This window comes from Chrysemys picta, chromosome 7 (assembly GCF_011386835.1).
Source record: "Chrysemys picta bellii isolate R12L10 chromosome 7, ASM1138683v2, whole genome shotgun sequence".
Classification (NCBI taxonomy): Eukaryota; Metazoa; Chordata; order Testudines; family Emydidae; genus Chrysemys; species Chrysemys picta.
This window is the reverse complement of record NC_088797.1, coordinates 47,072,384-47,094,729: the sequence shown is the minus strand read 5'-3', so window position 1 is coordinate 47,094,729 and position 22,346 is coordinate 47,072,384. Positions and strand designations below refer to the sequence as shown.

Genomic DNA, 22,346 nt, shown 5'->3' with positions numbered 1-22,346 from the left:
CTAGGAACCTCCGTTTTGCAATGTCTAGTTATGCTTGCTGGACGCTGCAAGTTTATATGAGTTCGTCAGTTTAACAAAGGAATTGATATGCACCAGGCTTCTTATCCCCAAGGGCGTCTCTGACACACTTCAAACCAAATGCACTGGTTAAGGTAGAATAAACAAACAAATGTATTAACTACAAAGAGAGATTTTAAGTGATTATAAGTCAAAGCACAACAAGTCAGATTTGGTCAAATGAAATAAAAGCAAAACACATTCTAAGCTGATCTTAACACTGTCAGTGCCCTTACAAACTTAGATGCTTCTCATCACAGGCTGGCTGGTTGCCTTTCAGCCAGGTTCTCTCCTTAGATCAGCGCTTCAGTCACTTGGTGGTGATGTCTGTAGATGGAGGTGGAAGAGAGAGAAAGAGCATGGCAAACGTCTCTCCCTTTTATCATGTTCTTTCTTCCCTCTTGGCTTTGCCCCTCCCATTCAAGGTCAGGTGAGCATTACCTCATCATAGTCCCAAACTGACCAAAGGAAGGGGGGTGACTCACTTGAGAGTCCAACAGATGCTTTGTTGCTGCCTAGGCTAGTGTCCTTTGTTCCTTTGAGGCTGGACTGGGTTTGTCCCATACATGCCCTGATGAGGTGTGAACTGCCTCTCTGCTCTTGGAGAGTTTTGCCTGGCCTGTTTTAAGCCACAAGGACACATTTTCAGCATCATAACTATATACATGAAATTACAACCGATAACATTACTATAACATTAATTTAACAACAATTACTATAACATCACTATAGTAACAATGCTCAGTGCATCATAAGCCTTCCAAAGACACCTGACATGACAAACTTTGCATTGGATACCACACAATCATATTATAAGGATGCACATCGGGGTATAGGGTGTTTCCCTGAGGTTCAGAGTGTCACAGAGATGTCCCTGTGAAATCTATTCACAGTACTGGTGTCAAAGCAGACCTCTCAAAATTTAGTTGGAGGCCTATTGTGGAGTTACTAGCTTGTTTGTTCTGCCGACCATTTGTCTCTTGATAATATCAGCCCCTGAGCAACCAATCCTCCTTTGCCGGCTGCTGTTCTTTCCTGATCTGTAGAGAGAGGTCTTATCTTGACCTGTGTGATCTGAGAAGGAGAAAAGGTGTCCCCCAAACATTGGTACTGGTCAGAAATATGCACTAGTTCCAAATATAGCGATATCGGTGCCAACAGTGGTACTGGGATGAAATCACCTCCACCAACATTAAATCAGCTGTAGCTGTTAAGACTTCCATCGATGGGGCTGACATTGGTTCTGGTGCATATGTTGGGATTAGTGTTGTCGCATTTGGTACACATGCCTAAAAGTACTAGTAACAGGCATTGTGCTTCTTCAATATCTAGCCAGAACCGAACTGACATCACTTGCCCCCAGTGAATGAGCAGGCTTAGTGCTCTCTTCCCGGGAGAACAAAGATTTGGGTCTCCTTATGGGAAGAAACAGACTGGTGACAACATGTTGGGTTTTGTATGCTAGCTAGCAGGGTCACTGTCTGACAAAGACTTACTTAGAAGAGGCAGGATCCATGTTGGAAGTTGATCCTCCCTCTTCAAGGTCTGAAGTTCTTATTATTGATCGTTTGAGGAAGTATAACTTCAAACAAGTGTCCTTGGATTTCTTGTTATGAAGGAAAGACATGCTAAGTAGCAGTCTGGCACACAGCTGTCACTGAGACAAAATAGGCTGTGGCTGTCCATGGGTGGAATGAGAACATCCCAGAACAGCAACTGTTTGAAGCCTGAAAGCTCTGAATATACCATTTTGACCTGGATAGTGGCTCAGAGTGCTAAGAGGCAAATTAAATTTAGGTTTTGGGGGGTTTTTTAAATAAGAAAAAAAAGGGGGCAGTAATTTAAAGGGCATTAACACTAACTAGTCACCTAATTTGCAACTGAAGCAGATTCCAGTAAGGGTAGTGGGTGGACACTGCTTGCTCCATCTAACTGACATGGGTGGTAAAAGAGTACCGAGGGATGTATCTGGCCTTTATGCCAGCATGGGGGAAAGGGAGGGTACACATGGCATAGGTGTGGCCCTACAGACACTGCTATTCAAATATTCCTATCTTGTGAACATGAGGTGTATGAACAAATAGTGGGATCCACACAAACAGTCAAAAAAGAAATAATTTTCCATCTTCTGTTTTCTAAGTGTATAATCCATGCAATGGGCATTTAAAAATGAAAACTGTGAAAAGGTATTTGATGTCCCTTTACTTGCAAAAGATCAATTAATCTGCAAGATTATTTCAATTTTGTTATGTTAACATTTCATTAAATTGAGCAGAAATATACAGTTTTCATTTTCCTCAGTATACAGGAAAGAAAGAATTTTGTATTTGTTCCCAGAGTGACTGTGCCGACAGTCAAACAATCTTCAAGAGAAGTCTCAGTTCACAGTTAGATAGGGAAAGAGAATGAGAATTCATACATACTGTGAAAAGGCCACACATCCGTTCTATCTTTTCTGGATTCCTCGGTCCTCCATTCTTGTTTAACCTCACCAGAAACCGCTCACTAAAAAGCAAAGGAAACAAAGGAAACTTACTTGCAACAAATTTAAATACAAAAGAATAAATATTTCAAAATGTGTGTTAAACCCTATCATTTTTGAATTTCTCAAAGCATAAGGAACTGTATTCAGCGACTCAGGTAGAATTACATTGTGAAGCCATAAGTAATTATTGTAGAAGGCTTTGTTTTACAGGAAGTACCTCGCCATGAAAAGCTGCAGTGCTGATACATTTTATTGGCAGATTATCATACTAAAATAACAGACTTGGGCTAAGGCTATTTTTCAAGTGCATGAAGTCTCATGAAATCACAAGACTTGAACAAGTGCTGCAGATAAGGACTAAAAAGCACGTGGCAGAGCTCAGTGACCCAAGACTAGAATAGCAGGAATGCTGCAGTGCAGGATTGACGTCTATTGACAGAGCTGTTTGGGGTCAGAATGTACTTCAGGTAAGAACTGAAGTGCATTTGCAGAGCTGTGTAAAGGAAACTTACATAGCACCTGCCTGCATGATGCTTGGTTCAAGTTAGTTCTGTCTGCCTTTCACTTTCACGACAACTGAAATTCACTCAAAAATGTAAGAAATCATAACAAAAGAAGGATACAGAGATGAGAAAAATGTGTCTGAATGCTTACTCATTTTAAACAAAACCAATAAAATACTGTAGTAATTCTTGAATCTTAGGACCTGATTTACCAAACTCTTTATCATTCATAAATTGAACAGCCCTACTGCAAAGCCAGGATGGAGTCTAAATCAACAAAATGGGGTTGTGAACCAAATCATCCACCCACTAATGGAAACACAATATGTTAGTTACACAAAAGTCATGACAGAGAAGCTACTTATATACTTATATACATATACAAAACCAAGATCAGTAATTATTTGCTGGGCTTGTGACTATGCACTCCTATACACATCTAAATAACTCTCAGCATTCAGCTGTGCACCTTAGAATATGTAGCCTTGGTAACTTTTCCAATCTTGTGCAATTATTTAATTATTAATGTTCTTAAAGTGAGACATTTATTTGCACTATTAAACTTAAGATATGGATGGCTCCATGGTTTGGAATGGCATCTGAAATGCTTTGTTTCCTAGTGGCCATCCCTCTAAGGCTTGTGAAGGGCACATACAACGAGGGAATCTTGCAATTTTTCAATCAGTAGCTCAGGAAGTGTTAAACCAGCTCAAATAGGGTTGCATGGTAATCATCTTCCACAATCCTATTTGGTGCTGTCTACACTGACATTTCAACAAGGTTTAAAAATTGTGCTTAAGATGGCCTCTCAAACTATATGAGAAACCAGACCCAGATTGTTCCCTCCTATGGGGAGCACTGCTTCGTTAAGCTATCTGCAAAACGAACAAGGAGGCTCTGTGATTCAAGTCTACATGCTTGACTCCTCCAGCTTGCTCCCCAGAGCACAGATCCAAAGAAAGACATACTTAAAGCACCCTGATTCGCAGCTGCCCCTGTAGTCTCCCATAAAGTGGGGTCCGCTGTATGGAGGGGACTTACTTCCTGCATAATACTGTGCTCAGCTTTGTCATCACTGCACAGATGTTCTACAGAGGCGGGGAAGGAATGATGCAAGTCCCCATAGCCTAGTCTGTCTCCTCCCCATGTATAGAACCCAAGACCTGTGGACAACTGCTATTAATAAACAACTCCTGTAAGGATTAACTAAATTCTGCAATATATTGTTTGTTTCTTTGTACAGTAACTCCTCACTTAAAGTCATCCCGGTTAACATAGTTTCGTTGTTATGTTGCTGATCAATTAGAGAACATGCTCATTTAAAGTTGCCCAATGCTCCCTTATAACGTTGTTTGGCAGCTGCCTGCTTTGTCCACTGCTTGCAGGAAGAGCAGCCCATTGGAGCTAGCTGGTGGGGGCTTGGAACCAGGGTGGACTGGCAGCCCCCCTATCAGCTCCCTGCACCCCTAAGTTCCCTGTGCAGCAGCCACCCAGCAGGCTATCAATTGCCAGCAGTTCAGCTGTCCCTCCCCCCCACTTCCATGTACTGCTCCTGCCCTCTGCCTTGGAGCTGCTCCCAGGAGCCTTCTGCTTGCTGTGCCGAGGGAAGGGGGGGAAGAGGGGCTAATGTCAGGGTGTCCCCCTGCCCCTGCCCCCCCGCTTACCGCATCTCCATAGAGCAGGGGGACACACAACAGGGCTCAGGATGGAGGGAGCATGCTGGCAGCAGCTGCTGTCTCAACTTGCTGATCTACTTAAAAAGGCAATGTACTTAGAGTGGGGTCAGCTTACTTAAAGGGGCAATGCACATCTCTCACTCACACACACAGGATGTGTCTCTGTCTCTGTCTGCCATGCTATCTCCCCTCCCTCTGTTTGTGCTGCCTTGTAGAGTGTGAGGCTACATTAACAACAATGTGTTAACCCCTGAGGGCTCAGCTGTTCTAGTTCATCATTCCCTGGGAAATATCCCACCCTCTTCCACCCTCTGACTTCACCACCTCAACCAAGCTTCACAATCATCACTGCTGTGTACAGTATTAAATTGTTTGATTAAAACTTATACTCTGTGTGTGTGTGTATATATATATATAAAATATAGTCTTTTGTCTGGTGAAAAAAATTTCCCTGGAACATACCCCCCCACCCCAACATTTACATTAATTCTTATGGGGAAATTGGATTTGCTTAACGTCATTTCCCTTAAAGTCGCATTTTTCAGGAACATAACTATAATGTTAAGCGAGGAGTTACTGTAGATATAAATACAAAATTTATAGTAAACATATATAATTTGAGTTTACATTTTAGATTTACGTTAAAAACTGCAACCTGACAATTGCTCTACTACTCATAAGTATAATGGTTGAGCCAGAACTTCGGAGGAATACAAATAAATCTTTTACTTTGATGGAGAGCATGGTGAGGTATATTTACACTACATCAAGCAATATAACTGTCCATAAACTGATGTTTCTTTCTTAGTGTGAGAGATTTAATTTGAAAGCATTCTGAATCTCGACTGTTCTGTTGTATGTTTAAAAATGGCTATGATGTGATTATATATAGTTATTACTCCCATGACCTGCCAAAGTAGGCTGAGACATGGTCATATACCCTCAATAAGGTTTGCACTAAAATATCCTCTTAAATTATCAATAATTTTTGGCACCAAAAATGATCTGTGGCTGAAACAGGATCATGTGACCCTGTAATATAGAATATGCTGTAAAACTGATGTCCCTGTGAAATAAAATTCTTAAGACATAAAAAGAGAAGTCTTAGAACAGGTTCTATGTCATCCTGCTAGATGTTTAGGGTAAGAGACCATGTTTTTCAGATATTAAAATTTATTCCACAGAACGTGAAGCATTTTGGGCAAATTTCCTGCCTCTTCTGTTTCTTTTTAAGCTTGTGTCAGCTGCAATATAGGCCACAAATAATGTGGTAAAAATTAAGGTGAATGGCGTAAAAATAAAAGTGACAAAAATGCTTTTAAAATTTCCCAGGGGCACAAGATAGTTCTGTACCCACTAAGCTTCTGAATATATGTGAAGGAAAAATAGTTATATAAGTAGAGAAAATTCTCACTTCCATTTCTCCATGAATGGCTGTTCTTATTTCTGCCAGAGCTTCCTTCTGGCTGATTGGAGTGGAGTGCTCTTACAGCTGGAGCCGATATAGTAAGAAAGAAGTGACTCTCAAGAGCCTTAGAATGGGATTTTCAAAAGTGTTCAGTGTTGGCCTAACTCTGTTCCCACTGAAGTCAATTTAATTTAATGGAAGCAGGCCAACATTAAGCATTTTAAAAATTCCAACCTTGACACTCAGAAATGTGGGCAGGGTTTGGGGGAGCAATGCCTCCCCAGCAGTATATGTTAGTGGAGTGGTGGCTGGTGATGGCCTCCACCCAGGGCCAGAGGAACCCAGTGCCCCAGCAGGTGGCAGAGGGAGAAGCAGAGCCACTAGGTGGTGGGGGGAGGGCAAGGAGAAGGGGTTGGCCCTGAGGGTGGCTGGAGGTTTCATGGCCATTCCTCCTTCGAGTCACCACACCCTGCGATCCATGCCTGTTGGGTTCCCTGGAGGATCTGCAGCCGCTGCAGGGATTGGGGCTTGGCAGTGCCGCTGTTTCCACCTGGACAACGCCATGACTAGGATCGGGACCAATAAGGTAACGGCCAGGCCTGTCCTGAGTGCCTGCTTTTTCCCAGCACTGACAGCCCCCAAGCCCTTCTCTCGTTCCCTGTGAGACACGCCAGGGTGCTGGGTGGGTGACTGGGGCAGGTCTGCCAGGTGAGGAGCACAGGGCCAACCTTATGGGTGGGTGATCGCCCAGGGCGCCCTGGTCAGGGGAGCTCTGTGGTCAAGAGCTAAGGAGCAGGGTGGGCCTGGGGTTCAAGACCACGGAAGGGAGCTTGAGGCAATGAAGGGAGAAGGCAGTGAGGTCTGGGGGGGATGGATTGGGAGGCAGTGGGGGCCAGGGGCTATGGGGGAGGAACCTGTGGAGGCAGCAGGGGCCTGGAGCAATGGGGATGAGCCCCCAGAGGCAGTGGGAGCCAGGGGCGATAGATGAGGAGGCAGAGGGGTCCCAGGGTGATCAAGGGATGGGTGGAGAGCCTGGAGAGGCAGAGGGGCCCAGGGCAATGGGGGAGCCTGGGGAGATGGGGACAGGGTCAACAAAATACAAGTTTTCTCAGGGTACCATTTTTCCTAAGGCTGGCCCTGGATGAGCTCAAGGCTCTCACATATCATCTGACCTGTTTTGCCACAACCTTTTCAACAATTTTTCCTGAAAATGAAGACTAGACAGAGGTTAATAAATAGCAAGATTGTCAGAGTCAAGCCAATAGCTTTCTTAAGGTCTGCTGTTATTCTACCCCCACAGTGACATACACAATCCACAACGGGCCCAATACTTCTTCACTGGTGTCCAACAGCCAGGATGGACATAGGTTCAACTCAAGTTGTGGACCTGAGCATTTCTGCAAACTCAGACTCTGGATAAATAGAGGCATACTGTGACATTTTTATATGGTCACTTTTCAGATAAGAATTACACTACAGTAGCTTTAAAGTTCTGCACTAATTTTAAGAGATAATAATGAACTGATAGCTTTTTTAAAGTAGAGGCATTCCCTGAGCCACAGGAACTATACAAAGGAGACTTTTTCTATACTTCCAAAAATACTTTTCAGAAAGACTTAAAAAATAGTTATTAGGTCACCTCTGCACAGACTTTTATCTCAACAGATACAGCTATTTTAATTCTTAAACCAGTTTAATTATGCAGTCTTGCAGTTATATGAGAAAACATTTTTTTCATTTCTCTTTACAGTTAAAATTCATATCACATATCTTCTCCATAATGCTTTGTGTCTGGTTGAATGGTTTCACAAGGAAAATCTGAGTTCCAAAGAAAAGAACAGCAAATCCCCAAAGGCCTAGAATTAACTATCAAGATTGTTGCAGATAGCCATCATGACCCTCAAACACATGACGATTACTTCTGTAACAGAGGTTCTAAGGCCTGGTCTACACTACGATTTTAGGTCAAATTTAGCAGCCTTACCTCGATTTAACCCTGCACCCATCCACACGATTAAGCCCTTTTTTTTTTTACTTAAAGAGCTCTTAAAATCGATTTCTTTACTCCACCCCCGACGAGTGGATTAGCGCTGAAATTGGCCTTGCCGAGTCAAATTTGGGGTAGCGTGGACGTAATTTACGGTATTGGCCTCCGGGAGCTATCCCAGAGTGCTCCATTCTGACCGCTCTGGACAGCGCTCTCAACTCAGGTGCACTGGCCAGGTAGACAGGAAAAGTCCCGTGAACTTTTGAATTTCATTTCCTGTTTGGCCAGCGTGGCGAGCTGATCAGCACAGGTGACCATGTAGAACTCATCAGCAGAGGTGACCATGGAGTCCCAGAATTGCAAAAGAGCTCCAGCATGGACCGAATGGGAGGTACGGGATCTGCTCGCCATATGGGGAGATGAATCCGTGCTAGCTGGACTCCATTCCAGTAAACAAAATGCCAAAACATTTGAAAAAAATCTCAAGGGCGTGACGGACAGAGGCTACAACAGGGACTCACAACAGTGCTGCGTGAAAATTAAGGAGCTCAGGCAAGCCTACCAAAAAACCAGAGAGGCAAATGGCCACTCCAGGTCACAGCCCCAAACATGCCGCTTCTATGATGAGCTGCATGCCAGTCTAAGGGGGTGCAGCAACCACTACCCCAACCCTGTGCTTTGACTCAGTCAATGGAGTAGAACACAACACGGAAGTGGGTTTTGGGGATGAGGAAGATGATGATAAGGAGGTTGAAGATAGCTCACAGCAAGGAAGCAGAGAAACTGGTTTCCCCAAGAGCCAGGATCTGTTTCTCACCCTGGACCTGGAGCCAGTATGCCCCGAAACCACCCAAGGCGGCCTCCTGGACTCTGAAGGCAGAGAAGGGACCTCTGGTGAGTGTATCTTTGTAAATATTATACATGGTTTAAAAGCAAGCGTGTTTAATGATTAATTTGCCCTGGCATTCGCAGCCAGTACAGCTACTGGAAAAGTCTGTTAACGTGTCTGGGGATGGAGCGGAAATCCTCCAGGGACATCTCCAGAAAGCTCTCCTGGATGTACTCCCAAAGCCTTTGCAAAAGGTTTCTGGGGAGGGCAGCCTTATTCCGTCCTCCATGGTAGGACACTTTACCACGCCAGGCCAGTAGCACATAGTCGGGAATCATTGCAGAACAAAGCATTTCAGCGTATGGTCCTGGTGTTTGCTGGCATTCAAACAACATTCGTTCTTTATGTGTTATCCTCACGAGAGTGATATCATTCATGGTCACCTAGTTCAAATAGGGTGGTTTTATTAAGCAGACATTCAGAGGTGCCCATTCCTGCTGGGCTGTTTGCCTGTGGCTGAACAGAAATGTTTCCTGCTTTTAGTCACACGGTGAAGCCATCATCCCAGAGAATTGGGTGTGTGGGGGGGTTAGTTGGGTTTGTGCTGCATGTTAACCAGGAAACCACAGCCCCTCCTTTTAAATTGCCAACCCAACGGCTGCTTGGTATGGGAAATGAGGGCGCTGCTGTTTGAAACCATTCCCACATGTTATGAAGGTTAAAGAACCCAAAAGACTGTGGCTTACCATGGCTGCCTGCAAGCCGAATTCTGTTGCCCGGCCCTGCGTGAGTGATCTCTCACACCAAACCGGCAGGCCATCAATAAGAGGCAAAATGAGAGCTTGTAACGAAAGCACATGTGCTATGTAATGTTAACAGCAAGGTTTACCGTGAAAGAGTGTACCCATTGTTCTATAAAATGTGACTTTTTAACTACCACTCTCCCTTTTTTCCCCTCCACCAGCTGCATATGTTTCTCCTTCCCAGAGGCTAGCGAAGATTAGAAGGCAAAAAAAACCCACTTGGGATGAAATGTTCTCTAAGCTCATGCTGTCCTCCCACACTGACAGAGCACAGCAGAATGCGTGGAGGCAGACAATGTCAGAGTGCAGGAAAGCACAATATGAACGTGAGGAGAGGTGGCGGGCTGAAGAGAGTAAGTGGCGGGCTGAAGAGAGTAAGTGGCAGGCTGAAGATGATAGGTGGCGTCAGCTTGCTGACAGAAGGCAGGAGTCAATGCTCAGGCTGCTGGAGGATCAAACTCATATGCTCCAGCGTATGGTTGAGCTGCAGGAAAGGCAGCAGGAGCACAGACCACCGCTATAGCCCCTGTGTAACCAACCGCCCTCCTCCCCAAGTTCCATAGCCTCCTCACCCAGATGCCCAAGAACTTGGTGGGGGGGTCTCCGGCCACCCAGCCACTCCATCCCAGAGGATTGCCCAAGCAACAGAAGGCTGGCATTCAATAAGTTTTAAAGTTTTAAAGTGCAGTGTGGCCTTGTCCTTCCCTCCTCCTCCACCCCTCCCGGGCTACCTTGGCAGTTATCCCCCTATTTGTGTGATGAATTAATAAAGAATGCATGAATGTGAAGCAACAATGACTTTATTGCCTCTGCAAGAGGTGATCGAAGGGGGGAGGGGACGGTGGTTAGCTTACAGGGAAGTAGAGTGAACCAAGGGGGAGGGGGGGTGTTTCATCAAGGAGAAACAAACAGAACTTTCACACCGTAGCCTGGCCAGTCATTAAACTGGTTTTCAAAGCTTCTCTGATGTGCACCATGCCCTCCTGTACTCTTCTAACCTCCCCGGTGTCTGGCTGCGCGTAATCAGTGGCCAGGCAATTTGCCTCAACCTCCTACCCCGCCATAAATCTCTCCCTCTTACTCTCACAGATATTGTGGAGCGCACAGCAAACAGTAATAACAATGGGAATATTGGTTTCGCTGAGGTCTATCCGAGTCAGTAAACTGCGCCAGCGCGCTTTTAAACGTCCAAATGCACATTCTACCACCATTCTGCACTTGCTCAGCCTATAGTTGAACACCTCCTGACTGCAGTCCAGGCTGCCTGTGTATGGCTTCATGAGCCATGGCATTAAGGGGTAGGCTGGGTCCCCAAGGATAACTATAGGCATTTCAACATCCCCAATGGTTATTTTGTGGTCTGGGAAGAAAGTCCCTTCCTGCAGCTTTTGAAACAGACCAGAGTTCCTGAAGATGCGAGCGTCATGTACCTTTCCCGGCCATCCCATGTTGATGTTGGTGAAACGTCCCTTGTGATCCACCAGGGCTTGCAGCAGCATTGAAAAGTACCCCTTTAGGTTTATGTACTTGCTGGCTTGGTGCTCCGGTGCCAAGATAGGGATATGTGTTCCGTCTATCGCCCCACTACAGTTAGGGAATGCCATTGCAGCAAAACCATTCACTTTGGCCTGCACATTTCCCAGAGTCACTACCCTTGATATCAAGAGCTCTTTGATTGCATTGGCTACTTGGATCACAGCAGCCCCCACAGTAGATTTGCCCACTCCAAACTGATGCCCAACTGACCGGTAGCTGTCTGGCATTGCAAGCTTCCACAGGGCTATCGCCACTCGCTTCTCAACTGTGAGGGCTGCTCTCATCTTGGTATTCTGGTGCTTCAGGGCAGGGGAAAGCAAGTCACAAAGTTCCATGAAAGTGCCCTTAAGCATGCGAAAGTTTCGCAGCCACTGGGAATCATCCCACACCTGCAACACTATGCGGTCCCACCAGTCTGTGCTTGTTTCCCGGGCCCAGAATCGGCGTTCCATGGCATGAACCTGCCCCATTAACACCATGATGCGCACATTGCCGGGGCCCATACTTTGTGAGAGGTCTATGTCCATGTCCTCATCACTCTCGTCCCCGCGCTGCTGTCACCTCCTCGCCTGGTTTTGCTTTTGCAGGTTCTGGTTCTGCATATACTGCAGGATAATGCGTGTGGTGTTTAAAGTGCTCATAATTGCCGCGGTGATCTGAGTGGGCTCCATGTTCCCAGTGCTATGGCGTCTGCACTGAAAAAAGGCGATTGTCTGCCATTGCTCTGATGGAGGAGGGGCGACTGATGACATGGCTTACAGGGTTGGCTTACAGGGAATTAAAATCAACAAAGATTTTGCATCAAGGAGAAACACAAACAACTGTCACACAGAATGGCCCCCTCAAGGATTGAACTCAAAACCCTGGGTTTAGCAGGCCATTGATTTCACGGAGGGAGGGGGAGCAAATGAATACAAAACAAATCTGGTATATTTCTTGTTTTGATCCACTCCAGCTATCTTATACATCTTGGGCTGGTAGCAGATGGTGCAGTACGACTGATAGCCATCGTCATCTCCTGGCTGCTCACCAGAAGACAGTGCAGTACGACTGCTGGCAGGACTGAGTCTCCAGAAGACAAAACTTAAAAAGGGAATGACCTGGCTGAGTCACTCCCATGTCTGCCCAGGCGCCCCGACCGACCTCACCGAGGTTGGCTAAAAGAGCACCCAGGAGTACGATGACGATGGGTACCGGTCGTAATGCACCGTCTGCTGCCAAAAGGGAATGAGCTGCTGCTGTGTAGCAATGCAGTCTCACATCTGCCAGCACCCAGGAGCCATACAGTGATGGTGAGCTGAGCGGGCTCCATGGTTGCCATGGTATGGCGTCTGCACTGGTAACCCAGGAAAAAAGGCGCAAAACGATTGTCTGCCATTGCTTTCACGGAGGGAGGGAGGGAGAGGGGGGCTTGACAATATGTACCCAGAACCACCTGCGACACTGTTTTTGCCCCATCAGGCATTGGGATCTCAACCCAGAATTCCAATGGGCGGCGGAGACTGCAGGAACCATGGGATAGCTACCCATAGCTACCCACAGTGCAACGCTCCGGAAGTCGACGCTAGCCTTGGTACTGTGGACGCAGTCCGCCGATTTAATGCACTTAGAGCATTTTGTGGGGGACACACACAATCGACTGTATAAAAACGATTTCTAAAAAACGACTTCTATAAATTCGACCTAATTTTGTAGTGTAGACATACCCTAAGACAGTGTTTACTCCTCACTAAAACTGAATGTGACGGGGTGCACTCACCTCTCCTGAGCGCTGCCTGTCAGTTGGGTGTGAACCTGCGCTCTCTCTGTTCACAATGCTCCCGGTCAGCTGTTGCCCTCATCAGGCATGTCTTCAGTGGCTCAGCCCTCTGGCTAAGTCAAACATAGTCTAAAATGGATGAACCCCTTCCACGGTAACAAATGTCCAACAAGGACTATCACTGTGCACTTGTTGGTATCTGCAGCCCTGCTTCTGGGCTCAGTTCTCAGCCCCTTCTTGGCTAATTTTAAGTCTGTCCCTGTCCTGTTATAAAGCAGCGCCCCCAGGGCTTTCTCCCTGGAGATTCTTTGCCTTTAATTGTTCTCTGGTATCCCCGCTCTCCAGCCATGACAGTCCTTAATTTCAGTCCCCTTCGTGGGGGTGGGGGGAGGGAAACAAAGTTCAACAAAGGGTTGGCCCTCTCCGGGGTCTTCAGCCGTGTCCCTGGGCCTATTTGGGGCTTTTAATAGAGTCTTATCCCCTTCTTGGGGGTTAGGCCACTTTTCCGGTGGCTGGGGGGGAGGGATGTCTCGGGCCCACCCACTACTCCAGGTCCCAACCCAGGAACCCTATAGACAGCAGCCATATATTGCTTTCCTTTACTTGGTTGCTGCTGCTATTCCCTGCTATTTCTTCCAGGCCTCCTTGCCTGGAGAGATTTTCTGTCATACTCTTGCTTGAGCAGGGCTTCCCCCAAGCCTCCTTGCCTGGAGAATTTCTCCATCTTCCAGGACTTCCTCAGCCTTCTGGTCTCAACCAGGGACTGAACTGCACCGGCCCAGCAGCTCCTTTTAACTGAGCCCTGATTGGCTGCTTCCCTACAGCCTTTCTAGGCAGGCCTGAAGGATGCACCTTCACTGCTCCTTTCCTGGGGCGGGATGTGGTAGGACCACAAGGCCTCAAAGGACCTGGTACACACTGTCACACCAAATTATAAAGAGTTCCAATACCTAAAAAAATGAAACCTTTTTTTGGTAACTGCTGGATGCAAATCTTCCACTGCTGTCTAATGCAGTGGTCTCCAAAGTGGGGTGCGTGCACCCCAGGGGGTGCGCAAGACGATCCATTGGGGGGCGCGGCAGGAAGAGTGCCGCCGGAGGGGGGAAAAAGGTGGGAGGGGCAGCTGGAGGAGGGAGGGAGCAAGCGAGCGGGGAAGCAGCCCCCCCCTCCGGCAGGCAGGGCCACCCGGAATGCAGGGGCTTTAGGGGCTGCAGGGCCCTAGGCTAAGGGGGCCCCAGAGCCCTGGCCTGCAGCTCTAAAGCCCCTTTTGGAATGTGGCCCTGAGTCCTCTGGCCCGTGGAGGAGCAGGGGCAGCCGCGCAGCCAGTGGCCGGAAAGAAGCGGCGCTTTCCCCTTCAAAGCTGGATGGAGAGAAGCACTGTTTCTCTCCGGCCGCTGGCTGCGCAGCTGCCCCTGCTCCTCTTGAGTCCTCCTCCAGCCCACGCTCGCAGGGCCACATTCTGAAAGGGGCTTTAGAGCTGCAGGCCAGGGGCCCGCAGCCCCCTTAGCCCCGGGCCCTGCAGCCCCTGCGTTCCGGGTGGCCCTGCCCGGGGGCAGGGGGAGGCGCAGCTCCCAGAATTGTGGCCATGGGGGTAGTGCTGCGCTGTACAGAGCCACCTGCACACCCCCTGCACCAAACAGGAGCTGCCCCAGGTAAGTGCTCTGCACCTCCTGCCTACCCCAGCCCTGAGCCTCCTCCTGCACCCCCACCCTGAGCACCCTCCAGCACCCTAACTCCCTCCCAGACCCTGCACCCAACCCTGAGCACCCTCCCGCACCCTAACCCTAATCCAGACCTTTGAATCGCTGTATCACAAAGTGTTAAACCAAGATTTTCAAAAATAATGAAGTATATTCAATCACATTGCTCTCACTAAAAATATTATTAATAATTTCTTTTGTGAGAGCAAAAAAGTTTTTGTACTGTTAATAAATAAAATAAAATAATTTTTTTTAAAAATATTGTTTATTTCATCTTTATCTCATCCTTTTTTAATTTCTATTTTTTGTGTACATTTTATAATGTACATAATATATTAGTATAGTAGTACATATATATAATTTATACATAAATATACATATATTGAGGGGGTGTTAAAAAATTTTTTACTGATGGGGTGCGCGATCAAAAAAGTTTGGAGACCACTGGTCTAATGCACAGTTGCCAACTTTCACGTGATAAATAAGCACCCCGACATTCACAATAAGCCAAAAATCCAGCTAATCCCATTTCAAAACAAGGCCAAACAAGCCGATCCCTAAGAACCCCAACATTCTATGTGACTAGATCCCCCCAGCATGCAGTCTGGGACAGTAGTGGGCCCGCTGTGCACCCCTGACTCTCTCCTCCCTTGCCCCTGCTTGCCGGGAGACAGTCAAAAAAAGAAGCAATAAGCTACAACAAGCAACAAGCCAAATAAGCAACAAGCTACAAGCCAAAAACTAGCCAACAAGCAACTCACAAACCAATTAAGCCAAAAAAACCCGGTAACTTACCTTTCTGTAACTGTTGTTCTTCGAGATGTGTTGCTCACATCTATTCCAGTTAGGTGTGTGCGCACGCCGCGTGCACGGATGTCAGAAACTTTTACCCTAGCAGCTACCCGTCGGGCCGGCTGGGGAGCCCCCTGGAGTGGCGCCAAAATGGCAATCTATATAAGCCCCTGCCAGCCCGACCCCCCTTCAGTTCCTTCTTGCCGACTACTCCGACAGAGGGGAAGGTGGGGGGGGAATGGGATAGATATGAGCAACAAATCTCGAAGAACAACAGTTACAGAAAGGTAAGTAACCGTTTTTTTTCCTTAAAGTGATTACTCTCATCAATTCCAGTTAGGTGACTCCCAAGCCTTACCTCGGAGGTGGGGTCAGAGTCAAGGAACCGCAGATTGAAGGATTGCTCTGTCAAAGGCTGCATCATCCCGAGAGTGCTGGACGATGGCATAGTGGGATGTGAAGGTATGAACCGAGGCCCATGTGGCAGCCCTGCAGATTTCCTGGAGAGGAATGTGCGCCAGAAAGGCAGCTGACGACACCTGAGCTCTCGTGGAGTGAGCCGTAACAGCAGGCAGAGGAACATTTGCCAGGTTATAGCAAACATGAATGCACCTGGTGATCCACAAAGATATTCGTTGAGAGGAAACCGGGGCACCTTTCATCCACTCCGCAATGGCGATGAACAACTGGGTTGTTTTACGAAAGGGCTTTGTCCGGTCTATATAGAAGGCGAGTGCCCTTCTAACATCGGGAGAATGGAGGCATTGTTCACGTAGGTCAGCATGCGGTTTCGGGTAGAAAACCGGTAAGAAGATATCCTGGCTCACATGGAAGCAGGACACCACTTTTGGTAGAAAGGCCGGATGAAGTCTTAGTTGGACTTTATCTTTATGAAAGATGGTTTAGGGCGGCTCACAGGTGAGAACCCGTAGTTCGGAGACCTGTCATGCAGAAGTGATGGCCACTAGGAAGGCGACCTTCCAGGAGAGGTAGAGAAAAAAGCAGGTGGCCAGGGGCTCGAAAGGAGGGCCCATAAGGCAGGAGAGGACCAAGTTAAGGTCCCATGCAGGCACAGGTGGCTTCGTTGGAGGATGGATTTTCTCCAGGCCCTTAAGAAAACGCTGCACAACCGGGTGTGCAAACACCGAGCACCCCGCTGCGCCTGGGCGAAATGCAGAAATAGCCACAAGGTGGACTTTAAGGGATCCAAAGGCTAGGTGCTGGTCCTTTAAGGACATTAGGTAGTCCAAGATGCACAAAATGGAAGCCTGGGGCGGGGGCACCTGCCGTTGAGCGCACCATTTGGAAAACCTCTTCCACTTAGCCTCATAGGTAAGCCTACTCGATGGCTTGCGACTTTCCAGAAGTACCTGCCTTACTGAGTCCGAACAGGTGTGTTCAGCCTGGTTCAGCCACGGATCCTCCAGGCCGTGAGGTGGAGCGACTGAAGGTCCGGGTGTAGGAGACGACCGTGATTCTGGGATATGAGGTTGGGGTCGAGAGGAAGACATAGGGGAGCCTGAGTTGACAGGTCCTGCAGAGTCGGGTACCAACAATGACGTGGCCAGGCAGGGGCTACCAGTATGACATCTGCCTTGTCCTGGCGGACCTTGAGGAGCACCTTGTGAACCAGCGGGAATGGTGGGAAGGCATTCAGCAATGGGCCCGACCAGGTGATCTGAAAAACGTCCGCTTACAAGCCCGGGCTGTGAGTCGATTCGGGGAAACCCCTAGGTGCGGAAAACGGAATGAATGATATCCGGGGTATGGACTATTCATGAGTCAGAAAACGCCTGCTCAAAGTATCCGCCAGAACATTTTGGACACCCGGCAGGTACGAGACCTGAAGGTTGATGAAGTGGGCTAGGCAGAAGTCTCACAGAAAGAGGGCTTCTTGGCACAGCGGCGATGACTGGGCTCCGCCTTGCTTGTTCAGGTAGAACATGGCCGTGGTGTTTTCCGTTAGGACTGCTACGCAGTGGCCCCGCAAGTGGGGAAGAAAGGCTTGGCACACAAGGCGGATCACCCTGAGCTCTTTGATGTTGATGTGCAGCGACAGCTCGCTCTCGTGCCATAAGCCCTGCGTTGTCAGGCTGCCGAGGTGGGCTCCCCATCCCAGGGCAGATGCGTCTGTAACCAGAGTCAGAGTGGGTTGGGGGGGATGGAACGGGACCCCAGCACCCACCATCTGAGGGTCCAGCCACCACTGCAGGGAGTCGAGTGTGCACTTTGGGACTGTGAGGACCATCTCTAGGCTGTCGCGTCCCGGTCGATAGGCAGACGCCAACCACGTCTGAAGCGGCCTGAGCCTTAGCCTGGCGTGTTGCACCACGTATGTACAGGACGCCATGTGACCCAGCAGCCTGAGGCACTGCCTTGCTGTGGTGGTGGGAAACTTGCAGGCTGGTAATTATGCCTGCTATAGCCAGGCGCCGTGCTTCTGGAAGGAAAGCCCTCGCTTGATTTGCATCCAGGACTGCTCCTATAAACTCTATTGTTTGAGTAGGGGCGAGGATGGACTTGCTGAGGTTTACCATGATACCCAAGTGAGTGAATGTGTCCATGAGTAGGTGTACCTGCGACTGGACGTGATGGTGAGACCGGCCACGTATAAGCCAGTCGTCTAGGTACGGGAAGACGTGTACGTGGTATCGGCAAAGAAAAGCAGCCACGACCACCATGCACTTGGTAAAGACGCAGGGGGCTGTGCACAAGTCCTGCTCACCACGAAACGGAGGAAACATCTGTGAAGCGAAATGTGAAAGTACGCGTCTTTCATATCGAGGGCGGCATACCAGTTTCCCGGATCCAGTGGAGGGATGATAGTGGCTAAGGAGACCATACAGAACTTCAGGTTGACGATGTACTTGTTGAGCTCCCTGAGGTCCAGAATAGGTCTTAGGCCGTCCTTTGCCTTGGGTACAAGGAAGTAGCGGGAGTAGAAACCCTTGCCCCTGAACTCCTGAGGAACTTCCTCCACTGCCCCTAGGACAAGGAGGGATTGAACCTCCTGGATGAGGAGCTGCTCGTGAGAAGGGTCCCTGAAGAGGGACGGGGAAGAGGGGTGGGAGGGCAGGATGGAATGGAAATGGATAGAATATCCCGTCTGCACCATGCGGAGGACCCAACGGTCCGAGGTAATATGGGAGCAGGCATGGTAGAAACGGGATAGATGATTTAGAAAGGGATAACTGTCCGGGGTAAGAACTGGTAGTCCGTCCTCTGGCGCACCTTCAAAATGGGCGCTTAGGGCCTGGGGGTGGCTTAGACTGCCCTTGACCTTGTCCAGAGGGGGGATGAGAGGGTCTACGTCGAGAAGGGTCCTGCCTTGGTCTAGGAGGAAAAGGATGTTGCTGGGTGGTCTGAGGCCTAAAGGGCTTCCTCTGGTTACCCGGGGTATGCATACCTAAGGATTTAATGCAACAGAGGGTCCTGTGGCACCTTTGAGACTAACTGTTAGTCTCAAAGGTGCCACAGGACCCTCTGTTGCTTTTTACAGATTCAGACTAACACGGCTACCCCTCTGACACTTAAGGATTTAATGGTGTTTCTCGTGTCCTTTAAGGTATGCAGGCGGGAGTCAGTTTGATCCACAAACAAGTTCTGGCTATCGAAAGGGAGGTCTGGATGGTATGTTGAACCTCGGGCGGGAGGCCGGAGGACTGAAGCCAGGCATTCTGCCGCATAGCGATTCCCGACGCCAGGGTGCATGCAGCCGCGTCCGCAGCATCGAGGAAACCCTGGAGGGAGGTCCTGGCAACCAATTTACCCCGCAATGGCCCCCAGTTCTGTACGAGCCTCTGCCGGGAGAAGATCTTGGAATTTGAGGACCGCAGACCAAGAGTTAAAATTGTACCTAGTGAGGATCGCCAGCTGGTTAGCGATCCGCGGCGAGAAACCCCCCAGTAGAATAAACCTTTCTCCCAAAAAGGTCCAGCCATTTTGTGTCTTTTGATTTGGGAGCAGGCCCTTCCTGGCCCTGTCTCTCAGTGGCATTTACTGCGTCACCACAAGCGAACATGAGGCAGGGTGGGTAAAAAGGTATTTATAACCCCTGGTGGGGACAAAGTACTTTCTTTCTACCCCCTTAGCTGTGGGGGGAATGGAGGCCGGGGTTTGCCAGAGAGTCTCTTTGCATTAAGCAACAGAGGGTCCTGTGGCACCTTTGAGACTAACAGAAGTATTGGGAGCATAAGCTTTCGTGGGTAAGAACCTCACTTCTTCAGATGCAACTTCTTCTCTTTGCATTGTTTTCGATGGTTTTATTCATGGGAAGGGCCACCCTGGAGGGCCCTTCCGGGCCTAGAATGTCCACCATGGGGTCCGCATCCTCCACAACCTCCTCAATTTGGAGGTTCATATTGAGGGCCAAGCGCCTCAACAATTCTTGGAGGACCCTAAAGTCCATCGGGGATGGCCCAGACATGGACGTGCCAGCCACAGCCTCATCGGGGAGGACGAGGACGACTCCACTGGGAGGTCCGGTGCGGATGTAGCATCCTGATCGGACATAGGTGGCTCCTCCTGGGGAGCTGGGGTAGCCTCTATCGCAGGCGCTGGCTCCACAGTTTGTTCTGGGTCAGGAGGAGGGCAGTTGAGAATTGCCTCATGAGGCCTGGCACTCGAGCGAGACAGTGGCCGGGCAACTGGGGGAGCACCCTGGGCTTGATGGTATGCTCAGGGTGTCCAAAATTGCCACTGGAGTTGCCAGTGGGTCGCTGGTGGAACTTGGCCGAGGCTCCCTGGGCCAGAATGAGGGATGTCCGAGACCCCTGAGGCTCTCTCTGACCTGCCAGATCGGGACCGCGTTGGCCACTGAGGAGCGGTGCAGGAGTGGATCAAAGCAGGCACCGAGTCTCTTGGAAGGCGCAGGTCACGCAGGGATCAGAGCCGTGAAGCTGATCGCAACCGCGACCGATGCCATGCTGGCGAGCGGTGCTTCGCTGGGGACTGGTGCCGCGACGGAGACGCGGGGATCGGGAACCCGCACCTTGTCGGTCCGAGCAGTGCCGCGAGGTCACCGATCATGACCTGGACCTCGAGCAGGACCATGTTCACGCAGTTGAAAGCGACCTCGAGCGGGAACGGCTCCGAGGTTCGAGATCGCGGGACCAGCGCCGCGAGTCAGACCAGTGCCGTGAGTCAGTCCGAGACCTGGGGCGGTGCCGGGACTCAGAACGGTGCCGGGACTCCGAGTGGGAATGAGATGCTGGTCTGAGGGCTGACAGCCCGAACATCACCAGCTTGCCCTTGGATGGCACTGGGACCCATGCTGGGGCCTGTGCTGGGACTGGAGGCACTGGAGCCGTCATCTCGATGAGACCTCTCGCCGCTTCGAAGGTGTCCGGCGTGGACGGTAGAATGATCTCTTCTACTTGCACCGTCCCGTGTGGCGGGGTGGCCTGAAGAGATCTAGGCTTAGAGGTCTGGCCAGGGTCTTGCTCCATTGGGACCGTGGTAACTGTCTCGATCCTAAGAGGGAGTCCTCCCACGGCTTGCTTCTTGGCAGCAACCGGGAAATGGGAATGGTGCCGAGGCGGGCGTTTTTGGGGCCTGGGAGATCGCCGGTCCCGAGATGAGCGTGGGATCTTCTGCGGTGCCGAAGACGGTACCGCTGGAGGAGCGCTCCACACCGAGGCGCTCAGGCCCGCGTCTTGAGAGGGCTGCAGGCCGACTCCATGAGGAGTTTCCTAAGATGAAACTCTATCTCTTTACGCGTCTGAGGTTTGAACGCTTTACAAATTCTGCACTTGTCTGCTTGATGGCCCTCCCCCAGACACCTGAGACAGGAATCATGGGGGTCGCCCATAGGCCTGGACCTGTTGCAAGACTTGCAAGGCTTGAAGCCCTGAGATGGCATGCCCCACGGCCCCACAGGGCAGTCGTTGACGAGATTGCCCTCAACAGCTAAACTACACTTAATACTATAGAAAAACAATTAACACTTACTAACTACTAACTATTAACAATGAAGATAAGAGAACGCTAGGGACAAGTGGAACACCTGAAAAGACAAGAGACCACTGTTCCAACAAGGCGGTAAGAAGGAACTGAAGGGGGGTCGGGCCGGTAGTGGCTTATATAGATCGCCATTTCGGCGCCACTCCAGGGGCCTCCCCAGCCGACCTGATGGGTAGCTGCTAGGGTAAAAGTTTCCGACATCCGTGCACGCAGTGCACGCAGTGTGCGCACACACCTAACTGGAATTGATATGAGCAATCACTCGAAGAAGAACAAGCCCAATTTCTGCGTTTTTTTCCGCGGGTTTGGCATGTCTGGTCTACTGCAGTATTGCAAATAACTACTCATCATAGGTGATAACTGTCCCCGATTTTGTTGAATAAGGATGTAAAATGCAGGAATACCCAGCTGCCTCCATAGACAACATCTTGGGCCTGCTTCATTCTTATTTCTACTGGCAAAACACAGGCTACGGGAGACTTGCGACAGATAGTCCCCTCAATGGAAGCACACTGGCATAAGCTTCCATCAACCTGAGCTCTGCCAGAGGGCCCTGAAGCCCTTAAAGACAACAGGGACAGTTAGTGAGGGGGAGAAACAAGCCACTATGTCACCTCTGCCAACTTTAATTTAAGACACATCGTAGTTTAAACTGCTCCCCCAGTTTAAGCCTCCACTGGTAAAGCTTCCCTGGTTCATTCAAGGGAGCAAATCAACCCCTCAACATTAGAGAATCGAAAAAGCATCAACCTAAAAAGAATGTCTTAGAATAGCCACTTCATGTTTGTTGTACTATTGCTTACTAATTTATCAGCGGCAAATTGTCTGAGAATACTGACAGGATTTATTT

General features: G+C 49.2%; 1 protein-coding gene across 14 annotated transcripts in view; it reads right to left on the bottom strand.

Moving 5' to 3' along the window:
* The window catches only part of DOCK3 (dedicator of cytokinesis 3), a 642,920-nt gene that overhangs the window by 225,430 nt on the left and 395,144 nt on the right, over positions 1-22,346 (bottom strand). For all 14 annotated transcript variants that reach the window (XM_065551338.1, XM_065551344.1, XM_065551339.1 and 11 more), the window contains exon 10: positions 2,481-2,562. In XM_065551338.1, the coding sequence (XP_065407410.1) occupies positions 2,481-2,562 (82 nt within the window). The remainder of the gene's footprint in view (positions 1-2,480; positions 2,563-22,346) is intronic.